The sequence below is a fragment of the Eschrichtius robustus genome, chromosome 11, assembly GCF_028021215.1.
Source record: "Eschrichtius robustus isolate mEscRob2 chromosome 11, mEscRob2.pri, whole genome shotgun sequence".
Taxonomy (NCBI): Eukaryota; Metazoa; Chordata; class Mammalia; order Artiodactyla; family Eschrichtiidae; genus Eschrichtius; species Eschrichtius robustus.
Window position 1 is genome coordinate 94,651,031 of NC_090834.1, and position 19,149 is coordinate 94,670,179.

At 37.6% G+C, this 19,149-nt stretch overlaps 1 protein-coding gene across 1 annotated transcript; it reads right to left on the reverse strand.

The window, feature by feature from the left end:
- Positions 1-16,658: 16,658 nt before the first annotated feature.
- LOC137772255 (zinc finger protein 708-like) lies at positions 16,659-17,714 on the reverse strand. The gene has a single exon (XM_068556115.1). It carries the CDS (start codon positions 17,712-17,714, stop codon positions 16,659-16,661), a length of 1,056 nt encoding a protein of 351 aa, XP_068412216.1.
- Between the last annotated feature and the right edge of the window lie 1,435 nt (positions 17,715-19,149).

Consider the following 19,149-nt stretch of genomic DNA (forward strand, 5'->3'; position numbering starts at 1 on the left):
TAAAAATAAGCTGTCAGGTCTGTCTGTTTCCCCTACACAACCCGTCAACCTCACCTCTGCCTTCTTATTTTCCAAACAGTAATAGCCGGGCATTCTCTTTCAAAAGGCTCCTTCTGAAGTGTCTTCTTTGTCAGGAGTATTGTAAACCCTGACCAAATATTTTATAAATTGGAGGGAGACCTGAATGGGGATAAAAGTCAACTAGTGCTCCCTTCTGCCCTGACACCTCCACCTACAGAGCTCTGAAATTTGGGTTAAGAAAGAGTGCTCCTTCTAAATTCAGTGTGACAATTTTAATTCTCACTATTTAGAAACATATACGTGTGTGTGTGTGTGTGTAGATATATATGCACATTCCTTGTTCATCCAGCATCCTAGATTTGAGCTTCTTTTTTTCGGGCCCCTGGTAGAAATAGGTTCAAATAGTTTCAAACAGTTTTTGGTTGTTATTTTCCCTAGAACATGTCCTTCTCAAAGGATTTCTCTACTATAATAAAGCCCTATAAGTGGGGGTGTGTAGTCACCTATAAATGGGGGTTTGTGCTCAAGTAACTTACTAGATGCCATGTGTCAAATCTGACATGTCAATAGGGATTATGTCCCAAAGTCCATATTAACCTGCCCAGAGGGATGTATTGTGACTTTGCAGTGTCACTCCTGATATTAGAGTCTTCATCAAAGCACCTACAGGTAAGAGTTGGAAATCAACAAAGTTATTACATGTTTCAACTAAGAAATCTATTTCTGAAGGGATCCTTCACCTCTCTAGTAGAAATAAGACACACACAAAAATTTAAGTGGTGATAATTACTAGCTTTACAGAATGTCAGTAATTTATAACCTAAGGTTAGCTGGTGGGTTGATATTTCTGCCTGTTTGTTTTAAATATGTGGCCCCTTGCATAAAAGGTCATAATTAGCCATCCTTTCTGTAATTTCAGATTGGGAAGGATGAGCAAGTCCAATTGAAGAAATCCAGATCACACGTATCATCTTTAATTGAAGAGTGGTCTTGCCTCTGGTCTGGGTTAGAGATGCCTCAATGACAGTCCTAATGTTCTGTTGGGATTAAAAGGCTGACTAGTTGCATCCCCAGCCTGTATTGTAGCACATTCTCTGTCCTCTTTGGATAACCCTCATTATTTCTGTACTCCTTTCATGAAACTGCATATTTCTTAAATGACAGATCATGACTCACTCAGTCACCTCTATATCTACAACACTGCCTAACCTTGAAGTTTTGCCTGTGATAGCTGCTTAGTAAATGTCAGTTAAATACATAAAAGCCAAGAATGCTATGGGTAAGAAAATCAACACTGCAATTTTCTCTGACATCACCTCTCGCCTTCCATAAACAGAGCTTCTATAGACCTAAATCTTCTACCCAGTTTGTTGTGGTTATTGATATTTGATACTCCTTTTTCTGGTATAACCAGTGAATCACCAAATAACACTGATCCCACATTTCTTTCTTCCTTCCCACATTTCTTTACATGATTGCTCTAATCCTGTGGAGTTAGTGTCAGAGACTTAAATTCTACTTCTTGCTCTTGTATTTTAAAAAATTGCATTGCTGTGGGCAAATTATTTACTTTCCCCACTTCCTTCCCCTACAAAAATAAAGAGGTATGATCATTAAAAAAGGGACATCACTGTGATTCTGCATGTGAGTTTACATCTGGCTTCTAGAATGTGCTAATCCTCTTAAACGTTGTGTTTTTTCAGTCTCTATCCAAAAAAAAAAATCTTCTGTTTGCTAAAGTTCTCAAAGCTCTGGCCCTACTGCTTCATGGGTCTGAAGATACTCCCTCTTACTATGATTTATATTTTTAAATTGTGAGTATACCTTACACTGCTTTTTATCTATAGAAATCCTTTAAAACTCAGATTGTTGGTTCTCCATTTGTTTACAGCAGAGGTAATAACAACTGGGATTGTGTTGGTTTCTGCTGTATAACAAAGTGAATCAGCTATACATATACATATATCCCCATAACCCTTCCCTCTTGTGTCTCCTCTCACCCTCCCTATCCCACCCCTCTAGGTGGTCACAAAGCACCAAGCTCATCTCCCTGTGCTATGCAGCTGCTTCCCACTAGCTATCTATTTCACATTTGGTAGTGTCTATATGTCAATGCTACTCTCTCACTTCATCCCAGCTTACCCTTGCCCCTCCCTGTGTCCTCAAGTCCATTCTCTACATCTGCGTCTTTATTCCTGTCTTGCCCCGAGGTTCTGCATAACTTTTTTTTTTTTTTTTAGATTCTATATATATGGGTTAGCATACAGTATTTGTTTTTCTCTTTCTGACTTACTTCACTCTGTATGACAGACTCTAGGTCAATCCACCTCACTACAAATAACTCAATTTCATTTCTTTTTATGGCTGAGTAATATTCCATTGTATATATGTGCCACATCTTCTTTATCCATTCATCTGTTGATGGACACCTAGGTCGCTTCCATGTCCTGGCTATTGTAAATAGTGCTGCAGTGAACGTTGTGGTACATGACTCTTTTTGAATTCTGGTTTTCTCCAAGAGCAAACCCTGTGTTCACAGAGGAGTCAAATCTCTCCCCCACCACCACCACTCCCTCCATCCCTCCCTCCACTCCCCTAGAGCACAGGTTAAGACAGACCAGCTTCTGGCCACTGGGTGGATTGATTCTCATCCATCTCTTTGAGGGTCTGGCTTTATGCAGATGTCTTGGGTTCATATTCCTAGAGTATGGGCCAAAGTCTAGTCTTTAGACCCCACACAGCTATTCACACTCTATCTCTTTCTCCTTTCCATAGAGCAATCCAAGCATCTGCTCATATTTTCTACTCTCATATTTCATTGCCTCTTTTTATGTTGGTTTTTGACAATTTTCTTTACGTACTTATGAGTTAAGATACACATTTAAACTGATAGCTCTGTTTTATACATTTCTTATTATTATTTTAAGTTATGAGTTAATTTACATATTTGCACACAGGCTTCCAAGTTGCTGTAGGTGGAATCTTCCAATAGCTTCTTAAGTAGTATGATGCTTTATTTTCCCTTATTGGAGGATATCTGACATACCATGGTCACTATAATGATCTGAAAATATCATCTTAATCTACTCTGTGACCTCCAGGATAAAAGCAAAATGTCTAGGCCAGTCATGTAGGACTCCCTACAAACCTTGCCCTATCCTTCCCTGTCAAGCTTACCTTTTAAGTCCTCTCCACAGAACTGTGCCTTCCCACTGCCTAGCCATTGTGGATGATCCTGGGCATATCCAAAGTTACCTACATGCATCCCTCCCTCAGTTCAAATCTCATCCTTCTTTCGGGGGTGGTCAATTCAAGCCTTGCTGTCTTTGAAAGCTTCCTGGATTACTCAGACACCTATAAGCCTTACCCTGTCCTTGTGAACTCATTGTCTGCTCTAAACCATGTACCCTACACAAGGGCTCACAACCTCTAATTTGTATTGGGACAGGCATGTGACATGAGAAAGTGATGTAGACTTGCTATAAGAGGTCCAAAGTGAGACCATAACAAAAAATGGTACTTGACATCTGATCACAGTGGAAGGGAGTACCTGGGGGAGTAGTAAGGTGGGCAGTGTAACAAAAGTGGAAAGAGAGTCACTGTTACTGAGTTTCACCTCATTATTCTCATTCATAAAGACCAGCCAGTGTTGTTAGAGATTCCAATTTTTGAGAAAATCCAGGAGTCTGCATTTTAGGTAAAAATCTAGTGACTCTTTTTTCGCCCAACTTTATTGAGGTATAATTGACAAGTAATATTGTAAAATATTTAAAGTGTGCATTATGATAATTTGATATACATATACATTGTGAAAGGATTTTTCCCATCTAGTTCATGAACACGTACATCACTTAATTAAGTAATTATTTGTTTAATTAATTATTTAAGTGAGATCATTTAAGTTTTACCCTCTTTGCAAGTTTCAGTTATAAAATACAGTGTTATCAACTCTAGCCACCATGTTATACATTAGATCTTCAGACCTTATTCATCTTATAGCTGGAAGTTTCTACCGTTTTACCAGCCTCACCTTATTTCCCCCACTCCCAACCCCCTGGCAACCACATTTTCTACTCCCTGTTTCAATATCTAGTCATTCTTAATGTTACCAACTCACTTAACAACTTAAAAGCAAAAATACCACGAGGGCCAACAGTGTCAAGGCCAAGGTAGCTAGTTTGCAACTTCTAGTTTGTAGAGTCTTGTGCTTGCTTGGAAGCAGTGGAAGTGCTTCATGCCTTCATGAAAGTGGAAATGCTTCCATGCCTTCATGCCTCTGTTATGGCAGACTGTACACTTACCAAAACTACACATTCCTTAAAGGTCACTGTCTAACTTATACTTCTTGTGTTTTGCTATTCACAAAGATAGGCATGCACACAGATCTTCAGAAACAATTCACTGAATTGAAGTACTTTCTTACTGGTTTCTAGTATTCCCCAAGTCTGAATAAAGAAGGTAGGGTAGAGAGTCCCCTGAAAAGAGTTTGATGGCAATATAGAGTAAAAATTGGGTCCTCTAATTCTTCAAGAGGAAAAATAATACAGTTTTCTCAGGTAGACCATGCCCTTATTAGACAAGTCAAAGTAATAGCAGCTGGAAGCAAGGGGAAAGGGTAGAAGAATGAATTAGACATTTTAAGTTTTAAGATGACTTATAGCCTTGAGTTTTATGACAAAGCTCTGACTCCTTCTTAATTAATTTTAAAAGGAATCTTGTTGGCCTGAAGACTACCCATTTTGTATTAAAATATGTGAATGTATTTCCTATTTATTTATTTTCTTGTCCTTCTGCCTTCCAAAACCATCTATCAGTGACAGTCAAAGGAGGGTCTTCTGAGAACAAATGTTCCTGGAATCCTTATATAGACAGCTGATAGAGAAAAGAAAGTCCTTGTAGCCTTCTAGTTTTAAGGGTATGCCCTTTTCCTAAGCAATCTTTGCCACACCATTTTTCCCACAAAAGTTTAAAAAATGTCTACAGTTCCATACTAGGTTAAATTACATGGCATAATACCTACACTTTCCTACAGTAATTTCTCTTCTGTGTTCTACTAAGCAGAGGACACCCACACTTATCCAGAAGAAAAAGGAATGGGATTTGAGATCTTTGATAATTGAGTAGTCAGTGGGTTTTTATGTGTTAACTTGGATGAAGAAAGATCCAGGTCACACGAGGCTACAACCACTGGGATTTAAGCATAACTGTTCAGCTTTAAGAAGTTGAACTCTAAGATGATTGAAATTAGGATGATTCCCTTCTCACCCTGGGCTATTCTCCTCTCCCTTCATGCCGGGTGCTTGACAATGACTGAGCACACACAGGTTCTTCATAAATCCTTCACATGTGCTTCATGGTTGCAAAGCTCCACAAGTGTGAAAATTTGCCCCTCGCAAATGCATACACACATTCAGCCAAAATATACATGACTACTTTCCAAACAATTAGGTTACAGTGAAATATACTTGACGTTACATATCTTTGGGGAATCAAATTCCTTCATTGTCACCTTAGGGATATAAATTCTCTTACTGCCACAGCATCACCAGATAAGGTCACTAGAAGAGAATCCATCAGATAGTTACTTAGATATGTTGTTTTCATGTTGGAGTATAGATAAAGTAAACTTTTAAGGTATGATCACATGTGCAAACATGACTCTGTGTGTGTGTGAATGTGTGTGTGTGTTGTAATGTATCTTTCAATCTGTTTGGGAAGATCACTTTTATTTTTTCTTTTTCTATCCTTTCCCTTTCTCTCTATAAAAGTTAGCACATGGTCAGAATCTAAAAACTATCAAATATTCATCAATTCACTCTCTCTAACTTCATTTTTTGGTTTTACCTTTCCACACCTACATACCTTCCATGTACCCTTTTGGGCCATTCCCTGGACATGCTGTGTTTAATGATATTTCGTGCCATTTTCTCTGTTTAGGGATGCTTTTTCCCTTCTTTCTACTTTTTAATTCCCTTCTAGCCTCCAAGTTTCAGCTCAAATAGCACCTCCTCTCTGAAGCCTTCCATGGTTTCACAAGCTGAGAAAGGCAATCTCTCTCCTGTATTTTCACAGCACTCTATAGATATATCTATTATAATAATGGTCTTATCATATTTTAATTATGTATTTGTGTATCTGCTCCCCCTTCCCCCAATTAGGCCACCAGTTCTTTAAGTGCAGGGCTTGACATAATAGCATGCACTAGATAAATGCTTGTTAAAAGATGGTGGGAATAAAGAATTAAATGAATAAATTAAATTAATAAAGAAAAAGCCAACCATGTTCCTCCACTATTTTCAAGCATTTCTTTGACACCTTATAAAAATGTGTGTTTTTATTGAATATCCACTGATGTTTTTAAAAATAAAAAAAAAAAAATTCATATTCAAGACCTGGGGAATAAATAGAAGAAAATTAATAGCTGGAGGGGAAAGTGTGGGTTCAGGGAACCCAGAGTTTGCAGTCCAGGCAAAACATAAATATATCTTAGCCTACTCTTTCAGGATTGAGTGCCACAGGATGACCCCCATTGCTGTGTTATAATCATCAGAGACACATATTAAGTATAATCAAGGATACACAGGAAAAACAATCATTCCCCTTGCAAGTGAAAGGTGCTTTTTTTGTAAAGGGCAGTTTAGAATCTCTAAGTAGAGAGCCTTGGTCAACGTAATTATGTCAAAATATTTCAAGGTTCATTCAGGCGCTTGCTGGCAGAAGCTTTGACAGCAAGAGAGCTTTGACAGTCATTAAAGAAACAGAGCCACTTGTCTTGTTCCATTCATCTGTACAGGCACTTTGGAAAATGGCATACTACCGACTGAAACCATGATTGCTAATAAGCCTGCCACGTTCCACATTAATAGCGCTCTTGAAATTGTCAACAGGTGAGAAACATGATAGCAGATGTATGAGAAGGCAACAAGAAGGCAACATGTATGAATTTTATCCATGCATATCTGACTTCTTTCTTTCCTTCCTTCCTTCCTCTTTTTTTCCCTTCCTCCTTCTCTCCTTCCTTTTCTTTTGTTTTCTTCATTTCTCTCTCTAAGCCCTTACTGAGTGTCTGTTCAGTAATCTAGTTTGTAATGATAAACAGTGTATTTGTGATATACTCCCTGTTCTCACAGAGATCACATGGTGGTAGAGGAGATTACATTGTGGATAACATGAGTATGAGGGTCATGATGTTGATGATATTAATAATAACAATTACAATCTTACTTAATCTCTACCAGATATTATGCTAGTAACTTTAGATTTTTACCACCTTTTATCTGTATTACTATGGACAAGCTACTTAACATCTGGAAGCCAGTTTCCTCATCTGTAAAATAAGATCATTGTGATAGGACTGATTTCAGATGGTTCTGATAACACTCAGCACAATATCTTGTACATGGCAGGCACTCCATAGTTGTTAACTCTTATTATCATTGTCATTGGTCTCCCACTTTGCAGATGAGAAAACTGAGCCTTAAAGAACTTAATGTGCTCATGAAATCAACAGTTGCAATGCATATGTGCTGAAATGGAGAAATGAACCATAAAGATGAGGCTAAAGAAATGAGATTTATAGCACCAATCACCAGAATAGCAGATATACAACCAGCATTGAATTACCTCCAAATAATTGAATTTAACTATCACACATACACCTAGAGAGAATATTATTAGCTCCATTTTAAAGATGGACGTATCAGGTTTAGAAAGACAGAGACTTGACCATCAGAGTTAGTAAGTAGTTGAGCTGCATTGTTTCGACTTACAAGCCCAAGCTCTTTCTGGCACCCCACGCAGCCTGCACCAGAAAATGGCAATAGTTTAAATTCACACCTAGCTATGGCAGCACTTGAGTCCGTTACAGATAGATAGCATTGAAATAATGGATTTTGCACAGTCTTCCTTGTAAATTAGCTTCCAGCCTTAATATAGTGTTCCTAAAGTTGATTTTTTGCTAAATGTTGCTTTATTACAGCAACACTATGTGTGGATTTAGTCCTTTCTGAAATGTCTTTTCCCCAGAGGCATATCAGCCAACAATAACAGTAGCTATATTCAGCTGAGAGCACCAGATAACTGATTTATTTTGTCACTGGCACCTTTATGAGCTTCATTTGCTGGAGATGAGCTGGAAAAAAAAATCCTGCCTTTCATTTCTTTCTAAAATCATGGCACTGAAAGGCTAAAGTACCAAAAGTGATCTTGAAGCCAAATTCTGAGTAGAGAAACATAATTATTTTAATGAGTACCATTGCTCATTGAATCTGCATGGTGTTCAAGGTTTATAAGCAGCGAACTGAGAGCATCTCCAGTTCTCCAAAAGTGAATACACAGAAGCTGAGAAGTTGCCCTGCTGTCATTTCACTACCACCTGATGTCTGGTCCCCAAATTTCTTTCTCCTGCCTTTGATGCTATCTAAATGGGTATTTCCACTATTGAAACCCCCATGACAGCTTTAAAAATAGGATAAAACTTATAATGGTCTGAAATCCCTGTTACCTCTGGTTTTCTAGCCGAGAATTGCAGCTGAATAACACAGTGAACTTACGCATACTATAGGACGTAGAGAGCTCTTTAGTAATGTTTCATTGAATTGAACTTTACAGATATGTTGGTTGCTCTCACTCAGATGCTGAGAGGGGAGATAATGTGGTTCAGAGCTTGAGTTCCCCCCTCCCCAGACTGTTGGTGGGAATATAAGTTGGTGCAGCCACTATGGAACACAGTATGGAGGTTCCTCAAAAAACTAAAAATAGAGCTGTCATATGATCCTGCAATCCCACTCCTGGGCACATATTCAGACAAAATTCTAATTCAAAAGGAGGCATGCACCCCTATGTTCATAGCAGCACAATTCACAATAGCCAACACATGGAAACAACCTAAATGTCCATCGACAGAGGAATGGATAAAGAAGATATGGTATAGCAGCAAACATTTATTGAGCATCTACTATGAGCCAGGTACTTTTCTAGTGACTGGAAGACAGAACTGAACAAAACAAACCAAGACCCCTACCTACTCCCATGGGGCTTTTAATCAAGTGGAATGACTCAGACAATAAACAAGGAAGTTAGGGAAATAAATAGTATGTCAGTGGTAGCAAGTGCTATTGATTAAATCAAAGCAGGGAGAGGGTGCACATATGTGTCTGGGAACACGTATTTTTAAATGGGGTGGCCAGAGAGGGATTCATCAGAGAGTAAAAACCTAGAAGAAATGAGGGGGTCATGTAGCTCTTTGGGGACTACTGTGTGTTGAACCTTTAAAAAAGCTGTGTTGATGTCCTCACACCCAGTACCTCAGAATGTTACCTTATTTGGAGACAGGGTCTTTACAGAGTTAATCAAGTTAAAATGAGGTCTTTAGTGTGGGCCCTAATCCAATATGACTGGTGTCCTTATCAGAAGAGGAAACAGGGATAGATACATAGAGGGAAAACAATGGGAAGAGACACAGAGAGCAGACAGCTATCTTTAAGCCAAGTAGAGAGCCTTGGGAGAGATCCTTCCCTCAATCCTGCTGACACCTTGATTTCAGACTTCTGGCCCCCAAAACTATGCAGTCATTTCCATTCTGAGCCAGCCAGTTTGTGGTGCTTTGTTATGGCATCCTTAGCAAACTAATACAGGGGCAAAGAGAACAGTAAATGGGAAGGCACTGGGAGGGAGTATTCCTGATGTGTCCAATGGTGATCAAGGGACCAGTGACTGGCAGAGGAGGGGTATTTAGAGCCACTTAATTTGTCCTAGTGCTTCACGGTTAGCAAAGTACTTTCATGTTAGTTTTTCATTTGCATTTTCCCACAGCTCTATATAATAGATGATATGAGTGTGAGTAAACTACACGTATGTGTGAGAGTGTGCGCCCCCTGACCCCCAAAGGAGCTGAACCTCAGAGACTTAAATTCCTTCTGCAAAGCCACAGAGCTGGCTGTTGACAAAGGATTCCTTAAGCTGACAATATCTGACTCCAAATCAAGTTTTCCTTCTATATATCATGCGGGTTGAGTGAATATCTATTTCTTAAGCCATATTTGTCCTGATCAAAGCAACTCTTCCCTTCCCTCATTATCGATTATTAGACAGAATATGGTGTTCATGATACAATCAGGGGAGGATACAGTTTGGTCAACACAGTGTGCTTGAAATAATATTTTAAGACTGCCCTGGCTATTCTACAACAACTACAATATCATCTTGATTGCATTTGAGACAACCATGAGTACAAACAGGATGAACCACCTTTCCTTTTCCCCTGTGGTGTGCACAGGTACAGAGAACAGGTCTTGTAATAAACTGGTTGGGTTATATGTGGAAAAGGACAGCAATGCCATCTTATCTTGGAGTCCAACCACAGGACCTAAACAAATTTCTTACACAGAGCTTCTGGGCAGATTGGTGTTCAGATGTGTGTATAAGAAAAATGAACCACATTTTGGAAACAGAATCAATCAACAACTAATCAACCATGTTTAGGAAATAGAGTAGGGTATTCCCAGTTCTGGGAGAATTGGTAAGCTTATCAACTTCTCCAGATGATAGTCACCATTTTGTAACTAGTAGTGTATGAAACTCTGATGACTTCATGGAAAGAGCATCAACGGGTAAATTAAAAACCAGGGATCCAGTGAACTAAATATTGAGAGGAAAAAAGTAGAAATATAGGGGGAGAAGCAGTTAAACGCTGTTGAATCTATTGCATCATATAATTGCAGGCCATAATTTCATTACATAATACGTAGATGCTAATGATATTGTAGCAAATTATATCAGAGTATAAACTCTCATTATTGTTGAAATATGTATTATATGAAAATGTTAACTGACAAAATTAAAGACATGCTGTCTACTTTATAATAACAATGGAATGACCATGTTTTAAATCTAATTATCATCTTCTCGTGTCTCCCCAAGACACCTAGAACTTTAATTGAATAATAATAATGACATGCCTATAAAACTAATAGGTTACAGATATCAAGGGACCTGATGTGGAAATTATGCAGCTAGAGGTCAACAAGCTTATTCACTCTAAATTAGTTAATATGCATTATTAAATAATATTAATTAGATAATTTAATAATGATACTGAAGCAGACTTTAATGCTTAGCCCAGTGCTTAGCCTTGATCCCATGTCTGCCTCTCCCTTAAAAGCAGTCTTTTTCTCTCCTTTGATTTGCAGGCTTATCCAGATTTCACCTCCAATGCATCCCCTTTCAGAATACTTCGTCTGTGCTATGAATGCAGAGACCAACTCTGATGTAACTAAAGTTTATTTATGTTTCCATACTTTACAGTCAGTCTCATAATGATCTTTCCTAAGAAAAGGAAACAAATGGTCTATGTGTTGCAAACACAACCAACAAAATGCTCTTTAATGTCCTGCCAGCCTCCAGACTAATTGACACTCTTACTTGCATAAGTGGAGAAGCAGGAAGTACAGAGAGACGGGTGAATATCAATTGATGTTCATAAACCTGAACAATGCTGTTTGCATTCATCATTCCAGCTTCTCAAACAGCAAGTATTATTTACAGTATATCACAACCCAGCAGTGACACATAGAATACCATTTGGGCAGAGGCTCACTGGCATTGCCCTTGATTTACCTGCATGGTAAGGACCACCACAGTGTTGTTCATATTGCATAGCTTGCAGCTGAGGGAAACTTTAAATGTGGGGTGGAAAAGAAAAATTTTTTAAGAAGACCAAAAAGAGGCCTAACCTGCTCCCAGTTGTGGTTGAAGTTGGGAAGAATCTGCTTCAATTAATACTTATTTACAAAGAGGTATTACTCCCACATTGTAGAATGTTGACTTATAGAGTCTGTCAAGTATGTTTAACTCAAAGAAAGCAAGTAGAAATAAACTCTCATTGCTGTTGTGACTTTTTGAGTGGTCAGTCATCTGCCATATAGGGAGGACTAGAGAGATCTCAATACACCTCCCTGGCCTGGCTTCCTTCTTCTCCAATCTAGCTTAGCCTTTGAAATCCTATATTCATGTCACGCCATGTTAAAACGTTAATAGGTCTGTCTTAGTCAGTTCAGGCTAATGTAATAAAAATCCACAGACTGCGTGGTTAAATAAGAGAAATTTCTGTTCTGTAGGCTGGGATGTCCAAAGTCAAGGGACCAGCTGATTTGGTTTCTGGTGAGGGCTCTCTTCTTAGTTTGCCAGAGGGATGCCTTCTTGCTGTAACCTCATGCGGCTGAGAGAGAGATCATCTCGTATTTTTAAGAATAAGGGTACTAATTCCATTCATGAGGCCTCCACCCTCATGACCTAATTATCATCCAAAGCCCCCACCTTCAAATATCATCACACTGGGGATTAAGGCTCTAATACCAGAATTTTAGGGGGTCACAACTATTCATTTCAAAGCAAGTTCCCTCTGGAAATCCAAATGTATTACTTGGTTCTAGAACTTGCATTATAAGATCTATGGTTGAATGGCTAAAATGGGAACTCAGGACCCAAGAGATACACACACAAGTTATGGCTCCATCACAAACAGAATTTTGAATTTAAGCAGGACATTTCCCCTCCCTCCACTTCCTTTGCTCGTCTATAAAATGAATGGCAAGGTTGAATGAAATAATCTCCTTCCTGTCCCAACACTCCAAGATTCTATGCACTGTTAAGTTAATTTTAAATCTTTAAGAGAATAGAAAGAGAAGTCACATTTAATTACCATCTGCTATATGCCAGATATTCTCTTCAAGGAGTTTTAAATGAGTTAACTCATTTAGGTTAGTCCTTGCTTGGGACTCTCTTCCCCTATATATCACAAGGCAAAGTCGCATTCTGCTTTCCCATCTTTTCTCACATGTCAGTCCGTTGTTCCACACTCCATATTTCTGATCTGCCTCAATCTCATTAATTTCCCATAAGGCTTCTTGCATTATAAATTACCATTTGATTTACTTGTGTATTATTTTTACTGTTTATTATCTCTCTCCGTCTGTTAGAAAGTAGGCTTCACAAATTGTAGGACTCTTTTTTTTAAAATTGAGGTCTAATTGACATAAAACATTATACTAGTTTCAGATGTACAACATAATGATATGATATTTGTATATATTGGGAACTGATCAAACTCCAGGGCTTAGAAGTGTGCCTGACTCAGAGAAGGAGCCTATGATGGTTAATTTTATGTATCAACTTGACTAGACCATGGTACCCATATATTCAGTGAAACATTGAATGTTGTGGAGATACTATTTAGATGAGATTAACATTTACATCAGCAGACTTTGAGTAAAGCAGATCACCTTCCACAATGTAGGTGAGTCTCATTGAATCAGCTGAAGGCCTGAAGAGAAAAAAGACCTCACTGAGAAAGAGAGAATTCTATCAGCAGACTGCCTTCAACTGAGTTGCAACATCAACTCTTCCCTGGGCTTCCAGCCTGCTGGCCTACCCTGCAGATTTTGGACTTGCCAGCCTCTACAACTGCATGAACCATTCCTTAAAATAAATCTCTTTCAAGAGAATGAAAAGGCAAGTCACAAACCAGGAGAAGATATTTTCAAAAGACATGTCTGATAAAGGACAGTTATCTAAAATATACAAAGAACTCTTAACTCAACAATAAGAAAATAAACAACCCAATTAAAAAATGAGCAAAAGACCTGAACAGACACCTAACCAAAGAAGAAGATATACAGATGGCAATTAAGCATATGAAAAGATGCTCTACATCATGTTTCATCAGTGAAATGCAAACTGAAACAACAATGACATATCACTACACACCTACTAGAATGGCCAAAATCCAGAGCACTGACAACACTAAATGCTGGAGAGAATATGGAGCAATAGGAACTCTCATCCATTGCTGGTGAGAATGCAAAATAGTACAGCCACATTGGAAGACATTTTGGAAGTTTCCTACAAAATGAAATATACTTTTATCCTACAATCCAGCAATTGCATTCCTTGGTATTCATCCAAAAGTGTTGAAAACTATGTCCACAAAAAAACTTGTACATGGATGTTTACAGCAACTTATTCATAATTCCCAAACTTGGAAGCAACTAAGATGTCCTTCAGTAGGTGAATGGATATATAAACTGAGGTATGTTCAGGGAATAGAATATTATTCAGTGCTAAAAACAAATGAGCTATCAAGTCGTGAAAAGACTTGGAGGAAGCTTAAATGGATATTACTAAGTGAAAGAAGCCAATCTGAAAGTCTACATGATGTATGATTCCAACTCTATGATATTCTGGAAAAGCCAAAATTATGGAGATGGTAAAAAGATCAGTTGTTGCCAGGGGTTGGGGAGTGGAGGGATGAACAGGTGGAGCATAGAGAATTTTCAGGGCAGTGAAACTACTCTGTATGATACTATAATGGTAGGCACATGTCATTATAATTTTGTCCAAACCCATAGAATGTACAATACCAAGAGTGAACTCTAATGTAAACTATGAACTTTGGGTGATAATGAGTCAATGTAGGTTCATCAAATGTTGTAAATGTATCACTCTGGTGGGGGATGTTGATTAATGAAGAAGGTTATGCCTACAGGGGTACAGGGGTGTGTGGGAACTCTGTACTTTTTGCTCAATTTTGCTGTGAACCTAAAACTCCCCTAAAGAAATAGTCTATTAAAAATAATAAATAAATAAATAAAAATAAATAAATATCTTTCTATACAGACTACTGGTTCTGTTTCTCTGGAGAATCCTAATAGAAAGCTCAAAATATATTTGTTGAATGGATGAATGTGTCCCCAAGCACTCTTTGAGGAAAATTAAACTGAGAAAAGTTAAGGGACTTGCTTAAGGACATACAGCCACCCAACAGAGATGGGATTTGATCCTAGTTGCTTCCAAAGCCTAAGCCCTGGCTCTCTCCTGATCATCTCTTGATCATCATCCAAAATCTGATGGAAAGAGAGCCCAAGATAAACTTGTTGGAATCTTGAACTGTGGAAAGGATATGCTATTAAGGAGCCCTCCCAGTATAGGGGACTCTTCCAGAGCCTTCTCCATCATCAGGCCCATAAGGGGACCAGATGTCCAGTAGACATGAATGTTTCAGATGCTATTATATACGAGGCCAACTTCACACACAGCTCCATAGCTTCCCTAGTCAGAAAGAGTAACATATCATAGAACATCCACCTTAGTAAAAGACGGCTATTTCCTTGCTTTAAACCAATAATCTTAAACAATGTGTTTTCTTATTATGAAAATGGGTCCAAATTTATACCGATTTTAATGTGCAAACAACAGTTTATGCAATATGTGTCCTTTATCATTCTAAAATATGTTAATCTCTTTTTTCACATCTCTAAGACTATATGCTTCATATAAGTCCTGATGTACCAGCCAACAAATCCTGAGAGTAATAATCACTTTAGTCTTGAAAAAGAAAAAGAAAAAGAAATAAAATATGTCAGATTTTGATGATGAAGATTTTAATGCCTATATCTGCACATGAAAATGCTTAGAAGCAGTGAAAATATATGTATCAACAATTTTTTGGAGGAATACATTTAAAAGTCTTTATATATATTCAATGCTGTTCTATATAACCTCACATCCAGGAGAACTTTTAATATCTCTCTAGATTCTTGAAATGACATGATTTTCAGTTAAAACAGACTCTGACAGTATCTTTTTCTCTGTCATCACTATCATAGAAACTATATTGTTTATAAAACTGTTAGCAATCATGATACTGTCTATACTGCCAGAGGGGATTCTGTGCCACACCACTAAAAACAGATCTAGGGCTTCCCTGGTGGCGCAGTGGTTGAGAGTCTGCCTGCCAAGCAGGGGACACGGGTTCGAGCCCTGGTCTGGGAAGATCCCACATGTCACGGAGCAACTGGGCCCGTGAGCCACAATTACTGAGCCTGCGCGTCTGGAGCCTGTGCTCCGCAGCAAGAGAGGCCGCGATGGTGAGAGGACCGCGCACCGCGATGAAGAGTGGTCCCCACTTGCCGCAACTGGAGAAAGCCCTCGCACAGAAACGAAGACTCAACACAGTCATAAATAAATAAATAAATAAATAAATTAAAAAAAAAAAAAAAAAAACAGATCTAGTGAGTTATAAATAACATCTTACAGAATAGGGAGGACCTAAAAACTTCAAATGTAAAGGAACAACACATTTCAGGAACCTTTCAATTAACCCTTAAATATTTGGAGCTTTGTTTTTTTTTTTTTTTTTTTTGTGAGAGTTGAATTATATTAAATTTTATTTTCAAATAATGTCAATATAAATAAGGATACAATGATAATAATTATACCTGTCAAACATCTCTCCCCTTGATCCTGTGATCCATACTAACAAATAATTTTTCTAAGTGTTTTAATTTTGGATTATCTTCTATAATATCTTGATTTAAAGTAATACCAGAAAAGAGTTATTGACTAAATGCTATCTACTATGAATTCTCTGATATTTATTTAGATCTGATTTTTTAATTAAATACTTTCCTACATTTTTTTACATCATCAAACATTCTTCCCAGTATGAACTCTCTGGCATTTTCTAATGTGTATGTTTAGGACAAATGTCATTCACCACTTATTACATTTGTAGGGTCTCTCTCCACCATGCACTTTCTGATGTTGAGTGAGGTGACAGCTCACTTAAAGGCTTTGTCACATTATCTATATTTGTAAGGCTTCTCTGCAGTATGAATTATCTTATGTCGAATAAGGTTTGAGTGGCAATTAAAAGCTTTGCCACATTCTTTACATTTGAAAGGTTTCTTTCCAGTGTGAGGTCTCTGATGCTGAGTAAAATATGAACGCCTGTTAAAGGCTTTGCCACATTCTGTACATTTATATAGTTCCTTCTCAGTATGAATTCTCTCATGACGGGTAAGATTCGAGTGGCAGTTAAAGGCTTTGCCACATTCTTTACATTTATAAGGTTTCTCTCCAGTATGAATTCGCAGAGCAAGATATGAACGCCTGTTAAAGGCTTTGCCACATTCTGTACATTTGTAAGGCTTCTCTGCAGTATGAATTCTCTGATGTCGAGTAAGGCTTGAGTGTCGGTTAAGGGCTTTGCCACATTCTTCACATCTGTAATGTTTCCCTCTGGTATGGATTTCCCTATGTCTATTTGGATTTAATAATTGATTAAAGACTTTCCCACATGCATTACACTTGTAACGTTCCTCCCTAGCATGAATACTCGGATGTTGAGTAACTCTCGAAGACTGGTTAAAAACTTTACCACATTCACTAAATTTGTAATTATTTTCTCCAATATGGATATTCTTATGTGTAATAAGATTTGAGCTTTGATAAAAGACATTTCTACATTCATTCCCTTTATAATGGTTCTCTGAAAATTGAGTTCTCTGATGTTTCATGAGACTTGAGTCTTGGTCAAAGTTAGTCCCAGATTCAATGTATGGATAGATTCTCGCTCCATTATAAATACTGTTGTAATTATTGAAGATAGAGCTCTCACTTAAGGCCTCACTTGTTTGATTACATGTGTAAGGTTGCTCCATATCATCTATACTGTAATACCCTTTGAATGATGATGGTTGGATAAAGACTCCCCCATCGTCATCAACATTACAGATATTGGAAGAGGGAGAAAATATTTGTTGGTTGAAAAATAATGAGCCCTTGCTAAAGGATCTCTCAAACTGGTCATAATGAGATTTTTTTCCTTCATTTTCAAATCTCTGGCTTTCAGACATGTTTGAATGACTGTTTAATTCAAACCTATATTCATAATGGTTTGAATGATTATCTGTAGCGTGTCTCATGTGGTTGTACTGTTTGGTACAATACAATCTTCTCCAACTGGCATATGCAAATTTCACTTTTAAATTTGCTATTCAATCAATAATGAGATACTATAATTCTCTGGTGATAATGTATTTTTTTTTTTAAGTATAATGTGCAGTGAAATAGGAATCTCCTACCCTGTTAGGGAGAGCAAAATCTGATGCAACCTTACTGGAAACAATTTGATATTTGGTATCCAGTCCTAAAGTGAGTTCATACCATTTGAACTAATAAGTCTAATTCTAGAAGTATATACCATTTTTCAAAAAATTAAAGGTATGGACGAAATATTCATTATCTCAGCCAGCTAAAAGAAATTGCTGGGCCCTCTCTAGGCATCGTTTCAACAGGGCTGAAGAAAAGCTGCCTCTTCGGGGTGTCTATGGGGCAGATTTCCCCTGCTAAAGTTTTGCATTTATTATCTAGTGGTGTGCAGCATTATCTTTCCTGAGCCAGCTCCAACCTGCTCAGGAAAGATAATGCTTATATTTTCAAAAATTCTGTGAGCCAGTTGTTTAAATAAAGTCTTTAATCGAAATAAAACTACATAAATGTCCAATTTAATAATCTATATTAAGATACTTAAAACTCATTGCTTGCCAATTATTTTATCGCATTCTACTATTCTCTATACTCTTGAGGTTCTTCTTTATACCCGTTATGCCTGCATGGTGGAAATATTATATAATGGTATGGTGCTGTACCTCTCTTCCCAACTCCATGTTCAGTGATATCACATTGGTAGCTTGAAATTGGCCACGATGGGAGTACTTACTAGAAATCAGCAAACACTACAAATCAGGGTTTTATTTCTTGTTTGGTCGATTTTCCAAACAAGTGTTTCTCAACTTGTTGTTTTGTTATTGTTACCCCCCGAGTAGTCCTTTTAGATATTGTTGGCCTAATTGTCCCCTCTCCATGAAATATTTAAAACACAGATATATTACTGTTTGTATACTGTATGTATACATGCTTTATATATGAAAAAGTAACATTTTTTGCTCCATCCAAAGAGCCACTTTTTGCCCCCAAGGGGCCGTATTATCCTCTTTGAGAATGCATAGTTTAAACTTAAAAAGTGATGGAAAAAATGTTAATAATGTAGATTAAACATACATTTCATACCTATAGACATTACATTGCAGATAGCAGAGCAAACTGAGAAATATTCTTCCAGTATTTAAACACTATTATCCAGTTCAACAAAGAGGTTGCTTACTTAATTTATAAACTAGTGAAGTTTCAATATGTCTTTGTTGTTTCACTTTTGACTTACATGTTAATGGAAATGAAAATATCAATCAATATTCATATTGGAAACATATTCATTTGTCACTTGCAACC

What these genes read in the sequence shown, in the direction of transcription:
- LOC137772255 (XM_068556115.1), bottom strand. Translation starts at nt 17,714, where the DNA reads ATGTCTGAAAGCCAGAGATTTGAAAATGAAGGAAAAAAATCTCATTAT.